This window comes from Colletes gigas, unplaced genomic scaffold (genome assembly GCF_013123115.1).
Source record: "Colletes gigas isolate AHSC1104 unplaced genomic scaffold, ASM1312311v1 Colletes_gigas_Sc00005, whole genome shotgun sequence".
Classification (NCBI taxonomy): Eukaryota; Metazoa; Arthropoda; class Insecta; order Hymenoptera; family Colletidae; genus Colletes; species Colletes gigas.
Window position 1 is genome coordinate 8,717,416 of NW_025106634.1, and position 26,654 is coordinate 8,744,069.

Here is a 26,654-nt window from a genome sequence, read left to right on the forward strand (position 1 = left end):
GTAAACATAGCAAATAAATTTTCTCGTCTAGAAAATGAATTTTTTCATTTAATTTAAAGAACAATTATAACTTTGTATCGAGGAATAGATCTGAATTATCAAGTCAAATGGAAGCTCAGCTGAATAATCCTACAACAGAGTAAACATAGCAAATAAATTTCCCTGGAGTTACAAAATTATAGCACGTAATTTTCTTGTTTGAAAATGAATTTTTTCCATTTAATTTAGAGAACAATTATAACTTTGTATCGAGGAATAGATCTGAATTATCAAGTCAAATGGAAGCTCAGCTGAATAATCCTACAACAGAGTAAACATAGCAAATAAATTTCCCTGGAGTTACAAAATTATAGCACGTAATTTTCTTGTTTGAAAATGAATTTTTTCCATTTAATTTAGAGAACAATTCTAATTTTGTATCCAGGAATACATCTAAATTATCGAGTCAAATGGAAGCTTAACTGAATAATCCTATCACAGAGTAAACATAGCAAATAAAATTCCCTGGATTCATAAAATTATAGCACGTAATTTCCTTGCCTGAGAATGAATTTTTTTATTTAATTTAGAGAACGATTGTAACTTCGTGTCGAGTCGAGGACTGTCCCGCATGACCCATGGCGTCGCGTCGGATTGTTCAAAGTCTGTCGTGAGCGTTGCGTTTTATTATTACCGAAAGTGAACGTTATTAACGATTGGTTCTCACCGACGATAACAAAAAAAAAAAACAGTCCAGATTGCCTCCGCGCGACCTAGTATCGTAACAGGTTTTTTCGTCCAGTTATAAAATCACGGAGTGACATTGGTTTTTTTCTTATTTTTTTTTTTTCTGCACGATAACGACTGGCGCGTCTCGGCCGTTCGCGTGATTCAGCGCGGCGCGGCGGTTCGATTATTTGGTTGTTAATCTGACAACGCGATTATCAGTCTTTGATCGACGGTCGCATCAAACGTTTTGATCGATGAAAAGGGGATTTCGTGACTTGGAACACACTCGCTCCGGGATTCGTTGCTCGAAGAAAGTAATTAGGAGATCGTGTTCCCGGATAATGATACTGATTGTTTTGCAATTAATATCAATAGCTCCGACGAAAAATTCTTTAATAAAGTTACGATTCTGATAACTATGAAATACAGAGTATTCAGGCAACCCTGGGAAAAATTTTAATGGGGGGTTCTAGAGGCCAAAACAAGACGAAAATCAAGAATACCAATTTGTCGATGGAAGCTTCGTTAAAAAGTTATTAACATTTAAAGTTCCAAACGTAATGAATTTTTTTCTCGAAAACGTGCAAGATTTCGGGGGTATGTCTATTCACCAAAAATGCTTGTAATTGACCCCCGCAATCGAAAATAATTTTTCCAAAACGATTTTAAATGTTTGAATTTTGTCGAAAAATTTCACACCTTCTTGAATTTTTTTATAGAAACTGGGTAGGAATTGGGGGGTATGTTTATTCACCAAAAATGCTTGTAATTGACCCCCGCAATCGAAAATAATTTTTCCAAAACGATTTGAAATTTTTGAATTTTGTCGAAAAATTTCACACCTTCTTGAATTTTTTTCTAGAAACTGGGTAAGATTTTGGGGGTATGTCTATTCACCAAAAATGCTTGTAATTGACCCCTGTAACTAAATGTAATTTTTTTCGTACGATTTGAAATTTTTGAATTTTGTCGAAAAATTTCACACCTTCTTGAATTTTTTTCTAGAAACTGGGTAAGATTTTGGGGGTATGTCTATTCACCAAAAATGCTTGTAATTGACCCCTGTAACTAAATGTAATTTTTTTCGTACGATTTGAAATTTTTGAATTTTGTCGAAAAATTTCACACCTTCTTGAATTTTTTTCTAGAAACTGGGTAGGAATTGGGGGGTATGTTTATTCACCAAAAATGCTTGTAATTGACTCCTGTAACTAAATGTAATTTTTTTCGTACGATTTGAAATTTTTGAATTTTGTCGAAAAATTTCACACCTTCTTGAATTTTTTTCTAGAAACTGGGTAGGAATTGGGGGGTATGTCTATTCACCAAAAATGCTTGTAATTGACCCCTGTAACTAAATGTAATTTTTTTCGTACGATTTGAAATTTTTTAATTTCGTCGAAAAGTTTCACATCTTCTTGAATTTTTTTCTAGAAACTGGGTAGGATTTTGGGGATATGTGTAATGACCAAAAATGATTGTAATCGACCCCCGCAAGCGAAAATAATTTTTCCAGAACGATTTTAAAGTTTTTAATTTTTTCGAAAATCTCAGCACCTATTCCAATTTTTTTCTCGAAAGTGTGTAGGAATTCGGGGGTATGTCTATTCACCAAAAATTATTGTAATGGACCCCCCTAGCTAAAAATAATTTTTCCAAGACGATTTGAAATTTTTGAATTTAATTGTTAATAACTTTTTAACGAAGCCTCAAACAAAAAATTGATATTCTTGATTTGCTACTTATTTTGGCCTCTAGAATCTCTTAAAAAAATCGTCGTGCCCCTGTTTTAGAAGAAATTTACATAGATTTACATAGTCGTGTTCCATTGGTAAAAATTGTTTCCTCGAACGTTCAACGACGCTATTCGAGTATCGAATACCTTCACGATCGATGAAGTCACACGTGCTATCGATCCTCTAATTTCGTCGGGCTATATAATAATCGATTCGTTGTTTGACGCGTTATCTATCGACGCGAAAACATCCTGGGACAAACTGGCCAATCGTGTCCTTTCATCGAGAGTCGTTAGCTCGGTCGATCGATCGGTTTTGGCGGGCAGAACGATCCGGAAGGGCGGGCTTTTACGAGTATCCGTGACGTTGCTCGCATACGAAACAGGGAACGCAGGATGTGATTACGACGCGACGATTAAAAGACGTCTGAGAGGACGTCACGGTGGGAGGCCATCGTTGAATAGGATTCGGTATTCTTTTCGTGCACGCGGATCTGTCCGCTGTCGTAACGCCCACACGGTTCATACGAATCGAGTCGTTAGTCATTCGGCCATTTTTCTTCTCTTTTTTTCTCATCGACATCACAGTGTGTCGCGTAAATGGGAATTCAGAACAAAGATCATAGCTTCTAAACTAGTCAATTTTCGACCTAAGACCCTTTATACTTTTTTAAAGAGAATACAAAGATGCATCGATTGATGCACAAAAATTATACATTTTTGTTATAAAAAATTGAATCGACCTTGATTTTTCGTTGCATAAAAATTGTTTTGCTAATTTGTATCATTGTAATTTTTTGTCAAGCGATTGCTGTGTAACTTTTGTTCGAGAAGTTTTTTGATTGGCTTAGAGGAAGAATCTTAACTAAATGTTACTCCTTTATTCCTTTTTAATTAACATATAAAATAGATACAGATACAATTTCTTATCTTGTAAATAAATAGAAGAACAGTTTTTTATTAGATTAATTTCTGATTCGAAGCAGGTATCGGCAATTGCAATAACGATTTTGATCATTTCCTCTGTTTAAATTAATATGCAAAAAATCATTGAGGTATTTTTTTTTAAATACAATTCAAAGCTGATGAACATTTAAAATAAAAAATTGGGACCAATTGATTGTTTAGTAGTTTGTAAGGTACTGTAATAGTGTGTACAGCTTGCAAAAATTAAATTAAAAACACAAATTTTTGGTAAATGGCGCGTGTTTAAGAAATTGCAATTTTTGGCATCATTTTAAACAACAAATTGGTGAATTCAGTAAAAGTTATGTACAGTGTTGAGATCTACGTTCCTTTATTAACATTTTAGGATGTAAGAATTTATAAAAAATGTGAACTTTAGTTTTTTGATTTTTGATTCCTAACACTTCGATAGACACTTTCTTAAGAATTGAAATTGTTGGAATTGATGGTTTTTTCCTCGTTGCAGTCGGTTTCGTCGGGAGTCTGAGGGCACATCGATACCGATTAGATCGCCGGTTGTCCTCAAATCCCTGATAAGACTAATTGCAACGTTGGCTTCTGGATTACAATGCTGTTTTATAATCCTCCTTTAAGGACACGCAGATACCGATTATCGCACGAATTCCGATTCAATTAAACACGATGTTTGCCGTCTCACATAATTTTCCAACTAGAATCTTTCCCCAAAGAATTCTTCCAGCGAGACTAACAATTAAATTCAAAAATTTCAAATCGTTCTGGAAAAATTATTTTCGGTTGCGGGGGTCGATTACAATCATTTTTGGTCATTACACATACCCCCGAAATCCTACCCACTTTCTAGAAAAAAATTCGAGAAGGTGTGAAATTTTTCGACGGGAAAGAAAAATTTCAAATCGTTCTGGAAAAATTATTTTCGGTTGCGGGGGTCAATTACAATCATTTTTGGTGAATAGACATACCCCCGAAATCCTATCCACTTTCGAGAAAAAAATTTAAGAAGGTGTGAAATTTTTCGGCGAAAAAAAAATTTTTCAAATCGTTCTAAAAAAATTATTTTCGGTTGCAGGAGTAAATTGTAATCGTTTTTCGTCATTACACATACCCCAAAAATCCTACCCACTTTCTAGAAAAAAATTCAAGAAGATGTGAAAATTTTCGACGGAAAAAAAAATTTCAAATCGTTCTGGAAAAATTATTTTCGGTTGCGGGGGTCGATTACAATCATTTTTGGTCATTACACATACCCCCGAAATCCTACCCACTTTTTAGAAAAAAATTCGAGAAGGTGTGAAATTTTTCGACAAAATTCAAAAATTTCAAATCGTTTTGGAAAAATTATTTTCGGTTGCGGGGGTCGATTACAATCATTTTTGGTCATTAGACATACCCCCGAAATCCTACCCACTTTCTAGAAAAAAATTCAAGAATGTGTGAAACTTTTCGACGAAATTAAAAAATTTCAAATCGTACGAAAAAAATTACATTTAGTTACAGGGGTCAATTACAAGCATTTTTGGTGAATAGATATACCCCCGAAATTCTGCGCATTTTCGAGAAAAAAATTCAGTACTGGCGGAACTTTAAACGTTAATAACTTATTAACAAAGCCTCCATCAACAAATTGGTATTCTTGATTTTCGTCTTATTTTGGCCTCTAGAATCACCCATTAAAATTTTCCCCACGGGTGGCCCTAACACCCTGTGTACTAGGTAGCCATATTGGAGACATTACTATCAGTAAACAAGTATTATACAGGTCACATTAGGGCCGTCGATATTAACAGAAATTAGTATTGTTAAATAAATTCTTAATTGTTGCTTTAGAGACATCAACATCAAGGGCAAATTTTCTTTTATAAATTAATTTCTGTTTCCAAATCCATAAACGCAATAGCATCTTGACTTTGCAATAGAAATGTCCCGGGGGTGAATAACTCCGAGCAAATAAAATCAGGTTCACGCTTATCGACGAGGGTTTAATTCATGGATGCACACATTATTTCCGGCAGCAAGGGTACCCAACCGTGACACGTTACATACAATGACCAACCAGTTGCCCGTAAAATATCACTTTCACACTCGACGACAATAACGGGAATCGTGACACAGAACTTTTTTGTAAGGTCTTTTTCTTTTTTCTCTTATTCGATGTTAAACATTATCAATGGCATCACGTAGCGTTAGAAGCGCCCCGTAGTAGGTTCATCTTTAATCGTGCACAGTTTGGAACACTGGTGATTTTATAAAATAAACGGTTGCATAATTTTGATCGAAAGCAGAGAACAAAGTTGTGTAATTTACGAATTTGCTTCCTTCGGTAATACCGTTTCACGGAACCACTGAAACTTGGATATTTGCAGTTAAAATTAGAGAAAATAAATCAGAATTGTTGATAGCTGGTCATCGAGGAGCAATTTTTTCTTTGGAACGAAACAGTCCGCGGTGAAAAAAACTGTTCTGTCTGGCGTCGAGGAATGCGTGATTTTAAGGTTAGTATAGGTTGCGTGCCGTTGCACGAAACCTGAGTCACGGCCATACGATACGGATCTACAATGCCACGAAATTAGCGGAGGAGTCGTCGATCAAAATCGACGAAAGATGAATCACGGACTCGAAACGCTCATCCTCGACGGAACTCGGATTCGTCGAGGTTCTTAAAAATACAAAATGGAATTGTTCCGAGCCGTGATCCGGTTTCAGCGAACGTGCATCGAGCGTGAATCCGACGGAGAAAGTCCACTCGTCGTAATAACAAACACAGTTAAACCAGTTCCACGGCACGTTTTATCGAGCAACTCTGTTGTGCAACCGAAATTTAATTGAACAAACTATGCATCGACGATCCAGAGCTTTTCGAAATTTTGCGTGTCTTTAAACTTGGAAACGAGTCACATTTTATTTTATGCCGTGTTTATTCGTAATATTTTGTAAATTAAAACACTCTGAGGATAGATTAGATCGAGTAAAAAAATTGGTTTAAAATAAAATACTTATTAACAATTAAATTCAAAACTTTCAAATCGTTCTGGAAAAATTATTTCCCGTTGCGGGGGTCAATTACAATCATTTTTGGTCATTACACATACCCCTGAAATCCTACGCAATTTCGAGAAAAAAATTCTTTACCGAAAATCTAATGTGAGACCAAGAATGCTTCCCTGAAATGCGAATCTTTAAAAAATCATAACTCCTGAACGGATTGGTCGATTTTAATGTTTCAAACGGCAAACAACGCGTATTTTGGCGGAGAATACGTAGAAATTCTAAAAATATTCGAAAACTTGATCCTTGACCCGGCAAAATAAGAAATACATCATAAAAATGGTCCAATTTTCAAACAGCCATATCTCTTACAATAATGGCTAAATTTCAATGAAACTTTTTTCTGAAGTAGAGCACATGGGTACCTATAGAAAAGCATTAGTTAACTTTTCCGTAGCTCGTCGAACAAAATTATTAAAAATGAAAAACGAACTTTCAAGAAAAATCGACAGATGCTGATATTTTTCGGCGAAAAAAATTTTTTTCAAAACGTTCTAAAAAAATTATTTTCGCTTGTGGGGGTCAATTATAATAACTTTTAGTCATTAGACATTTTTTTTTAGTCGTTAAAAAGTTATTACTTAACATTTAAAGTTCCAAATGTACTGAATTTTTTTCTCGAAAATGCGCAGGATTTCGGGGGTATGTCTATTCACCAAAAATTATTGTAATTGACCCCCGCAAGCGAAAATAATTTTTCCAAAACGATTTGAACATTTTTTTTTCCGTCGAAAATTTCACAACTTCTCGAATTTTTTTCTAGAAACTGGGTAGGAATTGGGGGATATTTCTAATGACCAAAAATGATTGTAATTGATCCCTGCAACCGAAAATAATTTTTCCAAAACGATTTGAAATTTTTTTTTTCCGTCGAAAATTTTCATACCTTCTTGAATTATTTTCTAGAAAATGAGTAGAATTTCGGGGGTATGTGTAATGACCAAAAATGATTGTAATTTACCCTTGCAACGGAAAATAATTTTTTTAGAAGAATTTGAAATATTTTTTTTCGCCCAAAAATTTCAGTTTCTATCCGATTTTTTTTCTCGAAAGTGGATAGGTTTTTGGAGGTATGTGTAATGACCAAAAATTATTGTAATTGCCCCCTGCAACCGTAAATAATTTTTCCAGAACGATTTGAAATTTTTTAATTTAATTGTTAATAACTTTTTAACGAAGCCTCAGTCTAGAAATTGATATTCTTGATTTCCGTCTTATTTTGGCCTCTAGAATCTCCCAATAAAATTTCTCCCAGGGTTGGACGAACACCCTGTATATCGTCAGATTTAAATAATTTTTCTGGTAGAATTAGGTTAATTTTAATAGTTCTCCAAATTACTTAGGGAAAGATTGTCTTATACGAACGTCTGTCTAAATCAGACCGCATTGATAAACGGTTAAAATTAGTACGGCAACGTCATTTATCGCATGTATATTTAACGTTGCTATGATAGCCCGGTATGTGGTCGGCTTTCATGTGTTCGAAACTACAACAGTTTATTTGTTACGCAGTAAAATCTAATTTTGAGAGGTTTCATGATTCTTACAATAACGTCATTTATCGCGTGCACGTTTAACGTTGCTATGATGTCACTGTATTCGATCGCCCCTCATGCTCGGAATTCCAAAGGTTTATTTATCACGCGTTTATTTAAAATTTACCTTTTAATTTTTTTATAACGTGCATATTGAAACATTTAATCGTATAGAAATTAAATTTAAATTGAAAACTGTATTGTATATTTAATTTTCAAATTTGCAGTCTTTATTAGCGTTCGAACGTGGTACAGAAATTTTTCGGGGCCATGATCTCATATACACATTCGCATACGAGCAATAGAATCTCATAAAAACGGTTGGGCAGCTTCACAGCCGTTATAATCGCCCGAAATAAAAAAATAAACACAGATTTCTAATCTACGTAAGTGCCTCTTGGTGTCCCCGCCGCATTGGCGACTACGTATTATTTTTTTTTTTAAACGGCTACGACTCGTGCAAAACAGTCGATTTTCGCATGCAAGTTTTTTTGCAACTTTCAATCGCGACACGAAATAACGGAACATTTGCATTGTTCCCGCGTTAAAAGACAATCGAACGAATATTGAGATAGGTTATACCAACCAGTTCGAAAAATGTGGTTTCGAGAAAATGAAAACATCAAAGTCTATGTTCTTATACACAACGTTTCAAATTTCAACGCTTGATTGTTCAACGATAATAAGTAAACTCAGAATTGGATAAAAGGTAGAAATAAAGGGAAACCTGTAGAGTCGGAGATAAGTATAGGTTAGGCGCCAAGTCGAGGCAAAACTGTATCGTTAACCTAATCTTCGGTCGATTTCAAAGTGTTTACGTATCGAAAGCGGAGAAAAGATTTACGAGGAAAGTACAAAACACACAAAAAAGAGAACAGGTGACTTATTTAGTGCATACACGCGAGAAAAATGTAGAAGATACCATTGATATTTCTCGCGATCTATGGACCTGACCGCGCGCATGCGCGAGTCGCAGAATGGCGGTCTTTTCTCTAAACACGAGACTCGATATATCGTGCATAATGTTCAAATTGGAATCCCAGTGGTCCAAATTAGGCAACCCAGTCCAAAGAGAACCGAATCAATTTTCATTTCACGTTTCTCAGTAGTTTCTCAGTAGTTATTAAATTATTATCAACGAACTAAGAAATTCGTATCTCCAGATATCTCTTATAATTTTTCCACAGTAAGTGCATTCTGTAGTTCGTCGAAAATTAAAATTTCTCGCCAGTCCAAAAAACCGAATCAATTTTCATTTCACGAAACACGTTGTGTCTCGATTGTTCTTACTCCTCGTTAGCGTTCGAGTTTCTCAGTAGTTATTAAATTATTATTAAAGAACTGGGAAATTCGTATCTTCTGTAAGTGCATCCTGTAGTTCGTCGAAAATTTAAATATCTCGCGATCCAGTAATTAATTAGAAGAAACATATGAGGGGCAGGGAGGGGGGGAGAAGTTTCCGTAACACCGTCTAAATCCACGATTTGTATCGAGCACGATAAGAAACGCCACGACTTTACGGGCGGGGATGACCTAATAGATCCTACTTTACGGCTCGAACTTATCTCACGATCGAGGAAATAAACGCTTCCCGCAATTACATACGACTACGTTTGAAAAACAACCAGGGATCCACCTGTTTTACTTTCAGTGACGAGGCCCCCCCCCCCCCTCCGGACGACGTCGAAAGCGGAGACGCCTGGTCTCGGAGGACGTCGCGAACGTGATCACTGGCGGACAACGACACGTGGAGAGACGGGGCTTTTTGTTTGATCGCGTCGAGAGCACGGAAAAACGCCTGGTTAGGTCGATCGACGAGGGACGAAAACGGGCTCTGGAGGGAGAGGAGCGAAGGGAGACGTCCAGAGTGTGGCCCATTTCCCTTATCACGATAAAGCGCGTTGCACCGAGCGGGCAGTGGTCGCCGAGAGGCCTCGCGACAGAACGCGGAGCGATCGTTTTCACGTACGGATCAGTTCGGTCGTGGATCGTAGACGCGATGGATCGAACAGCCGCGAGGTCGTCGCCGTCTTGCTCGCCATCGTCGATCGAGCGTCTCTGATCGCACGTGAACGGACCTCGGGGATTACCCATTCGTGGAAAATGGACGTGGAACTGGTCACTCGGGCGTCCTTGAATTCCCTGCAGACCAGGGACGATGCACGGATCGTCACGCCCAACTGTCTCGACGAATGGACCTGGTCCAGCTTGAGAGTGAGTCTAAACGATATTCCAGGAATGATCTCGACGCACGTGGGAAAATATTCGAGACAAATTTGGCGCAATTCATATTTTTATCAACGCTAAAACCATCGAAACAGTCGAAATGCAATTTTCGTAGTTTTCAATGGGAGGTGAAAAATTTAGTCGACTGGAATTTTCGAAAATTTGCTTATTTTCTATGTAATTTATCGGCGGTAGTTTGAATGGAAAATGTTCGAGAAAAATTTGGTGTAATTCATATTTTTATCCATGTTAGGACCACCAAAACAGTCGAAACGTAATTTTTGTAATTTCCAATTTTAGTCGACTGAAATTTTCGAAAATTTGCTCATTTTCCATTTAATTTATCGACGGTAGTTTTAATGGAAATTTATCCACGCTAGAACCACCGAAACAGTCGAATCGCAATTTTCGATATTTCCATTGAGAGGTGGAAAATTTAGTCGACTGGAATTTTCGAAAATTTGCTTATTTTCCATTTAATTTATCGGCGGTAATTTTAATGGAAAATATTCGAGAAAAATTTGGTGTAATTCATACTTTTATCCACGCTAGAACCACCAAAATAGTCGAAACGTAATTTTCGTTATTTCCAATGGAAGGTGAAAAAATTTAATCGACTGGAATTTTCGAAAATTTGCTTATTTTCCATTTAATTTATCCACGCTAGTTTTAATGTTAATAGAATTAATCAAATGGGAGATTTACAGGGGGTTGTTTCCAACCCCTAAATTTTTATTCCTTATTAGCGTTCCAATGCAGTTTTGTATATACAAATTTCAAAATTCACGGTTCCTCGGTAATTATTAAATTATTATCAATGAAATGGGAGCTTCTCAAAGGGTTGATTCAACCCTCAAATATAGTAATTCGTATCCTCATATATTTCTCATATTTTTACATAGCAAATCTATATTCTGTACTTCTTTTCAGAATTAAAATTTCGCATAAATGCAACAACATCCGCAGTCCAAAGATTGTCGATCTCTGAATCATCAAAATTTTACGAATTCATTGCATCTAATTTCATCTACTGATTTTTATACACCAAAAAATCCAAAATGAAGATCAACTATATTGCACTCTTTATAAATAAAAGTAACCCAAACTGCTTCTTCTACAACTTCCAAACAAAATGATCTAAAATTTCCATACAAGATGCTGATAAATCACTCGGTTCAAGATAAATTCAAAAATATTTTACATATCAAATTTCACGCTTATATAAATAAATTTGCCTCCAAAAATGAAAATTCTCGAATATTTTCGTATCGTCGATTAGTCATTGAGATCGAGTAATTGCTTTGCGAGAAGAACGCGTTTCACGACCTTTTCGATAAACAAACAAAACGTACGAAAATGGACGCGCGCCGGGAACGTTTCGACCGGATAAGGATTACGGAACGGGCGTTTTAATCGCCGACGATAATGACTAACGCGTTAAGCAGTTTATGGAGCGACTTAAACCCGGACTTGTTTACGAGTTTCGTTTGGAATATTAATAAATCCTTGACAGTGAACGTTTCCGCGGATGTACGTCGAGAAAAATCCGTCCCGTCGAAATCGCTCGAAACGATTACCGTTTTAACGTCACGTCGTCGTTAATTGATCGAAACGACGCTAGATACGCGCTCCAAATGGACGCCTAGACCAAGTTTACACGACGATCCCGAGTTACAATTTTCTTTTTCATTTTCCCCGCTGGCATTTCGATCTCGATCGCTTTTCCACGTAAACATGATTTTCTTTTTTTGCGCCACGCTGGTATTTCGCCGATGTTCGAGGAAACCGTACCGCGAACTGGCATTAATTAAGTTGGATAACGTTGAAAAAGCATTGGATAACGTTCGGATTAAAGGAGGATTATGTTGGGGGAGAAGATTACGAATTGCATCAGTATATGGAGGAAGCCGTTATCTCTTAATACGGAGAAAATTTTCTGTGATATTGCAATTGATCGTCGATATCTCGGCGTCTTTTGATTGCTCGCGATCGCTTACGATGATATTCTCGAGTAGTCGTAACGTTATATCGCGTTTTTTCCACGCTCGGGCTAGCTTACATTGGGAAATAAAGAAGAAAAATATCGCCGCTCTACGATACGATCGCGTGAACGGACTATTTGTTGTACCGTCGAGTTTGTATCAACAAAATGCCTCGATAAATGACAAAAAAAGACTTATTTAATCTCGATCGCGACCTTCGCTATGTACATAATCTGTTCGCGGGGAATCGAGTCGATATTTACTCGTTCGAATCTTTAAATCGCCGATACGGGAATTACCGTCTCCCCATTAATAATTAATGGAAGTCGCACGCGTCGATGCTATTTTCATCACAAGACAATTGTTATTTAAAAAAAAAAAAAACATTCCTTTCTCGTTCAATAATTTCCAATGAATTTATTTAAATATTATTTAACACTGCTCTTGGTGCCTTGATATTATTAACCACTGAAAAGTGTTGGAATATATAATAAAAAATAGATTCCATTAATAATTAATGGAAGTTGCAAGCATCGATGCTATTTTAATTACAGACAATTGTTATTTAAACGGAACAATATTTAAAAAAAAAAAGAAAAACACAGATTCCTTTCCTTCGTTCAATAATTTCCAATGAATTTGTTTAAATATTATTTAACACCGATTCCTTTCTCGTTCAATAATTTCCAATGAATTTGTTTAAATATTATTTAACACCGATTCCTTTCCTTCGTTCAATAATTTCCAATGAATTTGTTTAAATATTATTTAACACCGATTCCTTTCCTTCGTTCAATAATTTCCAATGAATTTGTTTAAATATTATTTAACACCGATTCCTTTCTCGTTCAATAATTTCCAATGAATTTGTTTAAATATTAGTTAACACTGTTCTTGGTGCATCGATATTATTAACCACTGAAAAGTGTTGGAATATATTATAAAAAATAGATTCCATTAATAATTAATGGAAGTCGCACGCGTCGATGCTATTTTAATCACAAGACAATTGTTATTTAAACGGAACAATATTTTAAAAAACAAAAAAAGATTCCTTTCTCGTTCAATTTCCAATGAATTTGTTTAAATATTATTTAACACCGATTCCTTTCCTTCGTTCAATAATTTCCAATGAATTTGTTTAAATATTATTTAACAATGCTCTTGGTGCCTTGATATCATTAACCACTGAAAAGTAATATATAATAAAAAATAGATTCCATTAATAATTAATGGAAGTCGCACGCGTCGATGCTATTTTAATCACAAGACAATTGTTATTTAAACGGAACAATATTTTAAAAAACAAAAAAAGATTCCTTTCTCGTTCAATTTCCAATGAATTTGTTTAAATATTATTTAACACCGATTCCTTTCCGTCGTTCAATAATTGCCAATGAATTTGTTTAAATATTATTTAACACCGATTCCTTTCCTTCGTTCAATAATTTCCAATGAATTTATTTAAATATTATTTAACACTGCTCTTGGTGCTTTGATATCATTAACCACTGAAAAGTGTTGGAATATATAATAAAAAATAGATTCCATTAATAATTAATGGAAGTCGTACGCATCGATGCTAATTTAATCACAAGACAATTGTTATTTAAACGGAACAATATTTAAAAGAAAAAGAAAAACACAGATTCCTTTCCTTCGTTTAATAATTTCCAATGAATTTGTTTAAATATTATTTAACACCGATTCCTTTCTCGTTCAATAATTTCCAATGAATTTGTTTAAATATTATTTAACAGTGCTCTTGGTGCATCGATATTATTAACCACTGAAAAGTGTTGGAATATATAATAAAAAATAGATTCCATTAATAATTAATGGAAGTCTTACGCGTGGATGCTAATTTAATCACAAGACAATTGTTATTTAAACGGAACAATATTTAAAAAAAAAAAGAAAAACACAGATTCCTTTCCTTCGTTCAATAATTTCCAATGAATTTGTTTAAATATTATTTAACACCGATTCCTTTCCTTCGTTCAATAATTTCCAATAAATTTGTTTAAATATTATTTAACACCGATTCCTTTCCTTCGTTCAATAATTTCCAATGAATTTGTTTAAATATTATTTAACACCGATTCCTTTCTCGTTCAATAATTTCCAATGAATTTGTTTAAATATTATTTAACAGTGCTCTTGGTGCATCGATATTATTAACCACTGAAAAGTGTTGGAATATATAATAAAAAATAGATTCCATTAATAATTAATGGAAGTCTTACGCGTGGATGCTAATTTAATCACAAGACAATTGTTATTTAAACGGAACAATATTTAAAAAAAAAAAGAAAAACACAGATTCCTTTCCTTCGTTCAATAATTTCCAATGAATTTGTTTAAATATTATTTAACACCGATTCCTTTCCTTCGTTCAATAATTTCCAATAAATTTGTTTAAATATTATTTAACACCGATTCCTTTCCTTCGTTCAATAATTTCCAATGAATTTGTTTAAATATTATTTAACACCGATTCCTTTCCTTCGTTCAATAATTTCCAATGAATTTGTTTAAATATTATTTAACACTGCTCTTGGTGCCTTGATATCATTAACCACTGAAAAGTGTTGGAATATATAATAAAAAATAGATTCCATTAATAATTATTGGAAGTCGTACGCATCGATGCTAATTTAATCACAAGACAATTGTTATTTAAACGGAACAATATTTAAAAAAAAAAAGAAAAACACAGATTCCTTTCCCGTTCAATTTCCAATGAATTTATTTAAATATTATTTAACCACTAAAAAGTAATATATAATAAAAAATAGATAACATGAGAAGATTCTGCGTGTCAGTTGTTAATATCGAAAATATTGTTTTGTTTACGATAATGATTGGCATTTAATTAAAATGGTATTCGAAACGACTCTGAAAGTGTCTCTGTTATCGTGACGTAATCGTCTCGGGTAATTATTCTTCCTTTTCCAACTCTTCGACGCACAAAATAACAACCGATCGAACAAACGCGCGAGCGATTAGTTTTTCTAAACAACATCGCCGAAAACACTTTTGCAGCGATCGCGTTATCGACGAACGCCGAATATTTTCGGATTCCGGAATATCGATTCGGTTTTTGTCGCGAGATGGTCGATTAAAAATGAAATTCACCGGGTTTATTTGTTGTTGCAAATAGGTTTCTCGACGATCCCAAGAAGCGATTTTTAGATTTTCGTTTATTTGCAGACCTCGGAGCAAATCGAAATATTTCGGTCTATCGTTTACGCAATCGTCACCTGGAAATACTCGAAACCTCGATTCGTTCGATATAAAAGGTATTTCAAATAATCTTTGAGACCATGAATTCGAATTAAAACCTTAATTCGATATTAAAAAAATTCAGAATTTTCTATTGAAAAATTTCAACTACGAACCTTGCAACGTCCAAGTATGATTTTGTTTGTTTACCTGGCAACTATATTGCTCGACACAGGGGCGTGACGGTTAATTAGTTAATTAAATAGCAGAAAAACTGGTAGTCGATGTACATGCATGTAGATCAACCGCGATTGATCAGTCTATACGTATAGATCGCGACATAATTTCCCCGTTCGGTTTTTCTGCTATCGAACTCGAGACACGTGGCCTGCGTCTGTTGATCAACGAAAAATACGCGAACGTTGCTCGTTCTGAGATAGAGGTAAACACTGCTAGGCAAATGGCGTCTTTATTCACGCGTGCATGCAGGTTTATTGGAGCAGAGCACTCCACGTGCTGCAACCCTGTTGCTTAGGCTACCATATAACCTATGCTCCACACGTATCCCCAACTGTCTGCGTCGAATAAAAAATTATATGCTCGGTGAGATTTAACCCAGATATTATCCGATGACGTTCAAGTACGTCGATATCCACATAGTTCGGCAGAAGCATTTTTTTTATTACAAATCCATCTCGAAAGACAAGCAAATTATTGAGTTTGAAAAATGTGGTTCTGAGGAAAACGCGTTTAATGTTTCGCGCCAAATTATCTGTGAAACAACATTGGTTGTTCTGTACTTTTTAAAGGTCATCCACTTCGGGATCCTAAAACGTATCTTCCGTGAAAAGATCATCGTCATCTGCCTCGTTTGTATCTACTTTTTACCTTCGATCGAACGTCATGCGTCGCTGTTTTCTGTTTACGTCGATATTGGTCCAATTTTAATATCGAGGAGCTACGTTATTGGTAATAATCCTGAATCGTTAAATTGGCTTACGTTTCACTCAATAGATTAAATACTCTTAATTCACGTAGCTATCTCGATCAAAACACTTCCCATTTGCGTGAAATACCGCGATAAATTCTGCTTCACCACAGCGGAAATAACGAAAGAGTTTCGAAGGAATGTCTCGAAGTAAACAGCAAATTAGATTCTTCCAAACTAAACCTTTTCTAACTTTTTTGCGAATTTTACGTTTTAAAACCCCTCGAAATTCTTTTTCAATCCATCACAGTGACCCCTCCCCCCTTAAATTCCACAAATAGAATTTTCTTTAACATTTCGACGAGCCCAAAATTGAGCCGTTTATTTTGAAAGTGGCCTAAGTCCATTCATCTTCGAATCAAAATATTCAAGGGTTTGCGTTTCAATGAATTTAAAAATATATATGTATATAGGACACTAACGAGTAGACTGCGGATCTTCATGCAAATTCATATTTTTATTAATAAAATTAATGAAATTGGAGCTTCGTAGAGGGTTGTCTCAACCCCTAGATATAATAATTCGTACCTTATTTTAAGTATCTCTTATATTCTTGCATATTAACTGAATTCTGTAGTTTTTTGAAAATTAAAATTTCCCATAAATGCAAAAACATACGTATAGGATACTAACGAGTCATACTGCTTAAGTGTATCTAAAGGTGTTAAATTTACAGTTCCTATTAAAATAGTGACAATTATTAAGTGAATAATACGCGTTTTCCTATCAAGAATAGAGTTAGGCCACTTTCAAAATTAACAACCAGATTCATTATAAAATTTGAAGGTGCCCAAGTCCATTCATAATTTAAGATAATTTAAGATGCTTCAAATTGAAAAAAACAATACTGAATTTATTTTACATATCTTTAAAACACTTCCGGAAACATAATTTTTTAACTACATAACGTACAAAATTACAAACATAAATTTATTACAAAACAATTTACTACTCATCTGAAATTTTGTGCGTGTGAAAGGGATTCGAAGAAATCATGATAATTCGTTGGTCAGTTATGTCCTTGAATTTTGCTGTTGTAATTTGTCTGATATTTTTATAGTGTCGATACAATATTTTCGAACTTTCTTGATCTACCAAAAAAATTCAAAAATTCAGGACTTAAAAATTTTCATTCTCGTTCATCGATGTCTAGAAAATTTAATACAAACTCCTCAAATTACAAGGGAAATTAAATTTTGTTTCTAGACAACTGGAAACCAGCATACCCATCATTTGTTATTAAATTTATTTTCACAGACTCGTTAAAATTCAAGGGCCCTAGCTTTATTTTCATGAGAATTAATTTTTTTAACTCCTTGGTGAAAAGTAGTGTCATATGTCGTCACATGACGTGGCAGTCAATGTGTTAAACAGTTTATTGATTCTCCATCAGAATACATTTAATTATCGTAAATGTAAATTATTTACCCACGATAATTGCACCGGGAGAGAAGAAAAAGGGGACGATGTAAAGAGGGGGGAGGTGAGACGGTCCGGAGTTCGAGATTGAAGATCAATATTCGCCGGACCGAAAGGTTCGCCGCGAGCTGCGGGCGAAATGCGCGAAAACGCAAGCGCGAAACGCACGCGAGGAGTGGAGAGGTCCGTATCGAAAGTTTCGAGTCGACTCGAGCTGCGTCGGGTCTGGCGCCTGGGTGGTTTTCCGCCGTGGAAAGGAGACACGGGCGCACGGTTGGCTTGGGTGGAGGCGCGGCTGCGCCCGACGGGTACACCTACGGTCTTTTTTTTTTTTTTTTTATCGCCGGTTCGCTCGAGCTCCATAATTCACGCTGCGCTCGACGCACACGCGCCGATTTCCCGTCAGACCGCCGGTGACTGCCGGAGATTACGCGCACGTTGGACACGCGCGGGGGCCCACCATACCGACGTTTACTCTCTCGACGAGACAGTGCGAGATGTGGTGTACGTCGAGCTAGTTTCTGTGAATCACACGTGTCGATTAAACCACCGATGGACCCGTGCAACTTCCAGCAAAGAGCTTGACGGGAGGTAGGACTCTGGACCATGTTTATGGTTATGTTTCCTTCGGTTTCGGTTTCGGTTTCGGTTTTGGTTTTGGTTTTGTGACACCTCGTATCCGCGATTGTGACCACGCGCCGACGTACAGCAACCGTTACGCTCACGCTTTGTCTGCGACGACGAGTCTCGATGTATACGGTGCATTAAAGGAGACATTTATTTCGACAGTTTTGGTTCTCTGTAAATAAACAGTGTTTCGATGCCTTCTGTCTATCTGGTTCGATCAACGACCTCTTTCTAACGTCGAAACCGAGTGCAAATAATTTAAAAAATTTATTTTCTTTCTTCTTCTTCCTAGTGAAAGTTTTCGATAGTCGTACGATAAGTGTTACATTGAGACGGTGACTGAAATTAATTGCAACACTTTTACTTTAATTACTATTTACAAGGTTTAGTTGTGGTATTGATAGGAACTAGTTTACCAATGTTAGTCGTTTAATTACAGCCCCGTATTTGCAATTTTCTGATATTTCCGTTAACGTTTGTGATTCCTGTAAACACACCTGTACTTCTCGGGGGAAGAAAATAAAATATAAAAATAGGGGAGGAAATAGTATCGATAGAAATTAGTTTACCAACGTTATTCGTTCAAAAACAGCCCCAAATTTGCAATTTTCTGATATTTCTGTTAACGTTTGTGATTCTCGTAAACACACCTGTGCTTCTTGGGGGGAGAAAATGATAGTTTTGAGTCGCTGTTTTTGGCGAACCTCGAGGCTCCACTCTGAAATTGTTCGTATAATTTTTCTAATTTTAATTGGAAATATTGTGTAATTCTTCCGAGAAACAAATACAATATGAAGAGGATTCAACATAAGCTACAAAATTCACTAAAAATTCTACGAGAAATAGACTCATGCAAAAAAGTTTTAAACATTATTAAAAGACATTAAAGTGTACCAATTGCTCTAAATATGAATTGTGGTCACTAATAACCAGACTGCGGATCTTTATGCAAATTCACATTTTTATTAATAGAATTAATGAAATCAGAGCTTTATAGAACTCTGTCTCAACCCCTAAATATAATAATTCACGTCTTACTTTAAGTATTTCTTATATTTTTGTATATTAAATTCTGTAGTTTTTTGAGGATTACAATTTCCCATAAATGCATAAACATCCACAGTCTACTAATGATTGTTCAATTAAATCTTTAGGTCTGGGTTAGGTCTAGGTTAGGTCTGGGTTGGGTCTGGGTTAGGGTCTTATATTTTTGCATATTAAATATAGTAGTTAAGTAGTAGTTTTTTTGAGGATTAAAATTTCCCATAAATGCATAAACATCCACAGTCTACTAATGATTGTTCAATTAAATTTTTAGGTCTGGGTTAGGGTCTTATATTTTTTCATATTAAATGCATTATTCTGTAGTTTTTTGAGGATTAAAATTTCCCACAAATGCATAAACATCCGCAGTCTACTAATGATTGTTCAATTAAATCTTTAGGTCTGGGTTAGGTCTGGGTTAGGGTCTTATATTTTTTCATATTAAATGCATTATTCTGTAGTTTTTTGAGGATTAAAATTTCCCATAAATGCATAAACATCCGCAGTCTACTAATGATTGTTCAATTAAATCTTTAGGTCTAGGTTAGGTCTGGGTTAGGTCTGGGTTAGGGTCATATATTTTTGCATATTAAATATAGTAGTTAAGTAGTAGTTTTTTTGAGGATTAAAATTGCCCATAAAACAAGGTGCATGTGACCTAAAACGCTCAAAAGTCTCCCTAAATTCTTAACTACAACCATAAATACAGAGCATAGAGCAACCAATGGTCAATCTCAAAATTATATTACACTGACGTTTGTGGTCCCAGCAATTTTTAATTTTAAAAACACACACAGAACTCAAGGCACTCGAGGTACCATTTTGAGGTTGTCGAAACGGGGAATTTAGTAGTTGTATAAATTTTTTTGTGTACCTGTCCTTGTACCTGCATCGATTGTGACTGGTCACACCTGTCTGCCTCCGAGGCGCGATAGTCTCGAATTTTGTATCGCGAACACAAAGGCAGTCTCTTTGTCACCGGAACATCGACCATTTTTTTAATTAGAGTAATTCGTGCGGTTTGCACACCTGTAAGGAACCGATACATCTTGAGTTGCTTCCTGGGATTTTGTGCTGTTTGGTGAAATCGGGGACATCGTTGGTAGGGCGCTCGAGGTTCCATTTTCGGATGTTACCGAAATAGTGTTCTCTATATTTAGATCGATTCATGTGATCCGTGCGCCAATATTGATTGTGATCGATTTTAAGGTCCATGGGTTTAAATAGAACCGAGGATAAAGCAGATATTACACTCCAGATTCGTTTCAGGATTGAATCTTGCGACCCTCATGTTGGAACCAATCTGTTGGATTAATTTTTGGTGGCCCACGTGCCAGCAACAGTTGAATCCTTCCCCCACACTGTTTAATCGAAGGATATACACGAGATTCTCAAAGTATCATAGCTTTTTCTTTGTCTTCTTGAGTTACTTAACGAAACATAGCAACCTGTACAATTCGAAGGTACACTTGAAATCGATCGCAATAATCCCTCTGTTTACCATAGTCGAGGAATGCAAGACGTTTTCTTCCAACGATTGTTATCCGAAGCTATCTATTGTTATCTGTTTTACTTTTGGTAAGGATCATCGAGCATCGGTTTCCTGGTTTATTAATAACACTGTCCGGCCCGTAAACAGGGATCTCCATCGTTAACCTTTCTTCTCAATCGCGTTTAACTACCGGCTACTCGAAATCGTGAAGAATTTCGGCGACACGCGATCCATCGAATCTCGAAAGTATAACAGGTGGGGAAACTCGAGGTTATCGTCGAAATAGCGACCGATATCCTTATCTATACGTTTCGTCGATCGTATCGGTGGCTTACACTTTCTGTTTTAATATAATAATTCTTCTTACGCTACTTTGTCGCTAATAATCAACAGCATGAACATCGTCAAGCTTTACCAAGCACATGAAGGAAGTTTTTAATTGCTGATTCGTATTATTTTTTAAATTCCCGTTCTCTGAAACTCTAAACACCGATAATAGATGCAAGTCATCGGTTCAAAGTGTGAATTTTGTTTTTGGAGTCGTGGCGTTAGTCAGAAACGAGTGATAAAGCGGTAAAGTATGCTAGACGTTGAGACAGCGATTTCCATTTAGGCGATTCGGTGAACCTTTTGGGAAGAAAGAACCATTTCGAATCGGTTGGTCGTGTTTTACAGGTGTTGAATAGCGTCCGTGGACGCTCGACAGGTGCAAATTGACGGAGGTGTCAAGTACGATCGCGATTTGTTTGACCACGAGAGATCCTCGTGACTTTTTAGTGGTCTGGTTCGAGCGCGAGACCGATCGACGTCTTTCCCGATTCTCGAAATGGATGTCACGCGATGGCGTATTTTTCTACGCTGGGGAATCGCGCACGATTCCATATAGGACGCCGCGTAGGAAATACCGAAGGATTTTTCCTTCGTTTCCGGGTGTCCTTAACGAACACTCTTGCACGCGTCGACGGATCTACGCTTAAAGCTAGATTTACGGGGACTTATATTGAATTTGATCGATGCAATGGCAAGAATACATAGTTTAATTAAAAGAAAAATCGTATTTTAAGGCAACTTAAGGTTCCTTCATGCAACAACTCCTCGAGCGCCTCGAGGCATCGCCATTGCGAATTTTAGCGATCTTCCTGAATTTTTTTAAGGGCCAACGCTACACTCAATGTTGCAATTCTTTTTTGTAGATTTTTCAACCACGTTTTAGCTATACAATTGTATTTTTTAATCGATTCTAAGCAATTGTTGTTCGCTGTTATCTCGCGAGCAAATAGAAGCGTGTTTAACGCTAGATTTACGATGAAAATTATTTATAAATATTATTTTTCAACAACTCAAGTTAAATTTGATTGATGTAATTGCACGAATACATATTTTAATTAAAAGAAAAATCGTATTTTAAGGGAACTTAAGGTTCCTTTATGCAACAACTCCTCGAGCGCCTCGAGGCATCGCCATTGTGAATTTTAGCGATCTTCCTGAATTTTTTTAAGGGCCAAAGCTACAGTTAATGTTGTGATTCTTTTTCGTAGATTTTTCAACCACGTTTTAGCTATACAATTGTATTTTTTAATCGGTTCTAAGCAATTGTTGTTCGCTGTTATCTCGTGAGCAAATAGAAGCATGTTTAACGCTAGATTTACGATGAAAATTATTTATAAATATTATTTTTCAACAACTCAAGTTAAATTTGATTGATGTAATTGCACGAATACATATTCTAATTAAAAGAAAAATCGTATTTTAAAGTAATCGTCAACAATGAAGGTGTCAATAAATATCAATACAAAATTTATAAATCTTCTATCCAAATACAAGTATTTAATATTTTACACGTACTCAAATTACAAAAGTCGTATTTTCTATAGATCCCTAGATCCTTATCAAATAATTAAAAGTCAAATTCAGTATGGTTCTTCTGAAATTCGTCTCAGTCTCTGAGTGATGGATAATATTGTTTAAAAGTGACGAATAAATTTTTTTTCTAGTATTAACGGGTCCAGAAATTAATTTCTTAACACTAGAACTACCCACAAGCGTATTAAAATAATTTCTAATAAAAATAGTAAAGAAGTCTCTGAGTGACGGATAATATTTTTTAAAAATGACGAATAAATTTGTTTTCTACTGTTAACGGGTCCAGAAATTAATTTCTTAACACTAGAACTACCCGTAAGCGTATTAGAATAATTTCTAATAAAAATAGTAAAGAAGTCTCTGAGTGACGGATAATATTTTTTAAAAGTGACGAATAAATTTTTTTTCTACTGTTAACGGGTCCAGAAATTAATTTCTTAACACTAGAACTACCCCTAAGCGTATTAGAATAATTCCTAATAAAAATACTAAAGAATTTACTCGGTTGGATTTTTCAAAATTTACTTCCATTACATTGTATCATTAAAATCTCGTTGCTACAAATGAAAAACCTCAAAAAAACTGGAAAAGTAACCCTAAAAATTTCAATCTAAGCACAGAACAGTTTTGGAGCTTGAAAAAAGTCGAGATCATGCGAAGACCGCCATTTTTATTTCCAGGACCTTGACCTTTCGCCGCCAACTAGTCGATTAACACTTTCGATCGTCCGAAAGTCGACTACGTTTCGTTCACGGGGATCCGCCATCTTTGTTCGGCGGTCCAAAAACGGAGAAAATTGTCGAACAGTAATTACGCTATAAAAAATGAACAGGAAGCTCCTGGGAACTCGTGGGACCCTGAAGCTGGGATCCTCGTTAGCTCGTAGATCTTATGGTTGCGTGGCGTGCACGACGATATGGAATTTCATAACAGAGGCTCGTTAAGCGAGCTTCGTTATCGTTCCGTAGATCGGATTTACCTCGATCGAGACACGACCTTTCGAATTAATCGCCACGGATGGAACGTCCGTAAGCGAAATGGCGGACGGGCGCGGGAATCGAAAAGAATCCCGGGGTACGCGAAAACTGATTTATTTTTTCACGATTTCCATTCACCGGTTCGGACGATGCAGACCGTGCTTTCCCTGAATCAATAATCCGCTGGCTGGTGGTATGCGCGCGGTGTGTTTTTTCCTCTCTTATCACATCGATTATAAGTACACGCCAGGTATTATTTTAGGCGAACGGGCGACAGTGATGGAGCACTTGCGCCCACTTGATGATTCAGTTTGCAAATATGTACAAAGCTATTTCGACCTGCACGCTACCTTTTAAAAGACATTACGTTCCAAAACCGATTCGAACGCCCCCGTCGTTATTGTCCATTGCTTTTTTCGACTTTTTTACCATCCTTTTTCAAAGGACCGTTGTTAACCTAAGTTCGACGAGGCGGGGTACACTTGCCACATCATGCGTTTAATTTAAATGATCGAGTGAAAGTCGCAAGAAAGGATTACTAAATCGCTCGTCGCGTTACTCTCGGAATATCGATACGAATTGTGGAGTTTGGTGGATTTCATTCGCGAATAACGAATAACGAATAACGAATAACGAATAACGAATAACGAATAACGAATGAAAATCTTTTATCCGTAGACTGATCGTCCATCGACGTTCGTGAATTAGAATTCGTTACCAAATTATGGGATATATTCAAAAATTTATTAGCAATGACGCCTCGCTGTAGAGGTTGTTAGGCTCTTGACTATTGTTTTTAAACATACACACACGTATCTAGATTCTGGATTCTTTTGTACACAGGTACACTAACTTCTATTTAACCTCTTCACGCTTGTTTTTCGGGTTAACCAAGAATGATCAGTTTTCTTTATAGGTGTGGCGTTGCTTCCCGTGCTCGCCACCAGAGGGGTTCGCACTCTCACAAGCGCTCTCACGACCCCTCGGTTGCTATATATACATTCCTCGAACGACTTCCCAATATACTACCAAACTAACCGCATGACGCATGAAAACGAGGTTGAAAGTTTTCCCTCGAGCCTGAACGCATGAAATACCACAACCCCACACTAACATAAATATATACCAGGCACTAACAATTACGCTGAATGCAGGTTATAGGGCCCCCAGCCCCAGGTACTGCAATCAATCACGAATAATAACAAAAAAAAAAAAAACTTCCCAATATCCCAGTCGTCTAAGGCAGGGCCTGCTAGAAAGCCTTACTGATGAGTCCACTGGCAGGCCCCGGACGAAACGGGCCCCCTCCTTTCCTTTTCTGTCCTCCTACTATTCTCACGAGATCCTCTACCCGCAACGAAGCAGCGCCACAATAGGATTAGTTTTTTAAAAATACGGTTTTCGTCAATTATAATGTTGCATCTAACGTGTAATTCGAAGGAAACCAAATATTTTCATCCCTTAAACGATCAGATTAAAGAAATATCGTCTTTCAAAGCAGTCAGACTCGGGCATGAACGTGTTAAGGGGTTAACATCAGTCGTTTCAGTTTTGTATCGTATTTATAGGATCTCCAACACAAATCTTTCGAATCGATGCTCGTGAAACGCTCTTAACACTTTACCGACCGGTAGCGGTTGATTAATCGGCTATCGGTCGGTAAGCGTTGGTCGGTAAAAAAGTTGATTAATACGCTATCGGTCGGTAAGTGTTGGCCGGTAAAAAAGTCGATCAATAGGCTTATCGGTCGGTAATGTGTTAAGAAGTCTCGAAGGGAATTTTACGTTGATTTATTTTTGTCTATTTTTGCAACCGGCAGTTAACCTGGATCGGGACGCGGAGGATTGCGAATCGATCAAAAGTGTCGTCACGGTTATCGTTGTTAACTTTGGTAGAAAGTTCAAACATCGTTCACACGCCGAATACATAATCTGACGTGAGCTTTCACTTTCAGAAACAGTTCAAATACAAGAGCCTGGAGAAGCTGTTCACGTTGTACCAGAGGAAGGTCCAATATGGTAATCTGTCGCTGTTCGGTCTGCTGCAACTGGTGCTCGGGACCACGTATTGTTTGATCTTGGTTACAGCGGTGAGCCTAAACGAGAATTCAACTTGCATATTAAAATACTTTTTTTTTTTTTATCTAGTTTTTTTAGTCACGCGAACGCATTGCGTTTCTTCCAATTTTTCCCGATCGAAACTGTGTTTTACTTGTTGCAAAATTTTTACATTTTTACGTTTCTCAAATCAGGATAAATTATGAGAAAATTTCCAGAGAAGCGTTGGATGCTACGCTGATCGATAGCAAATATGTATTCTTCGTGTAAATAGTCAGTTCTAGACTCCATTCTGACCCTAGTTGCGCGAACGAAAATTGAATTATTGGTTCCAGGAAACTATCGGTATCGTTGGTTTAATTTTGTTCTTCGCCGAGAAGAAACTTAGAAAATAAACTTGAAATGTTGTTGCTTGTAAGTAGACCGCGGATGTTTACGCATTTATGGGAAATTTTAATTTTCAAGAAACTACAGAATTCAGTTGATATGCAAGAATAGAGACAACCGTTTACAAAGCTCCAATTTCATCAATTTTATTAACAAAAATATGAACTTGCATGAAGATCCGCAGTCTGCTTATAAGAATGTAAATAATGACATAACTATAATAACGAAGACAACGAGTGGTATTTATGGTAAAGATACACTGACTTTGTCAAACTCTAAACATTTAACGATTTCAAGCGACGTTGCTTCGATATTGTAAACTCGTGACAACGATCGACTAATTTTCAGAGACCACGATCGAGAAGTTTACGCAGTCTGTTAATTCTTATAGATCAGTTT

The 26,654-nt window shown here is 36.3% G+C and overlaps 1 protein-coding gene across 3 annotated transcripts in view; it reads left to right on the forward strand.

Annotated features, from left to right (window-relative positions):
- Positions 1-26,654, forward strand: part of LOC122395114 (adenylate cyclase type 2) — a 37,285-nt gene that overhangs the window by 461 nt on the left and 10,170 nt on the right. For 2 of the 3 annotated variants that reach the window (XM_043392453.1, XM_043392451.1), the window contains exons 2-3: positions 9,620-10,182; positions 25,766-25,900. In XM_043392453.1, coding sequence (XP_043248388.1) covers positions 10,072-10,182; positions 25,766-25,900 — 246 coding nt within the window. In that variant the 5' untranslated portion in view covers positions 9,620-10,071. Of the gene's footprint in view, positions 1-9,619; positions 10,183-18,197; positions 18,400-25,765; positions 25,901-26,654 lie in introns of those variants that run through there. The other variant, XM_043392452.1, reaches the window with a different exon arrangement.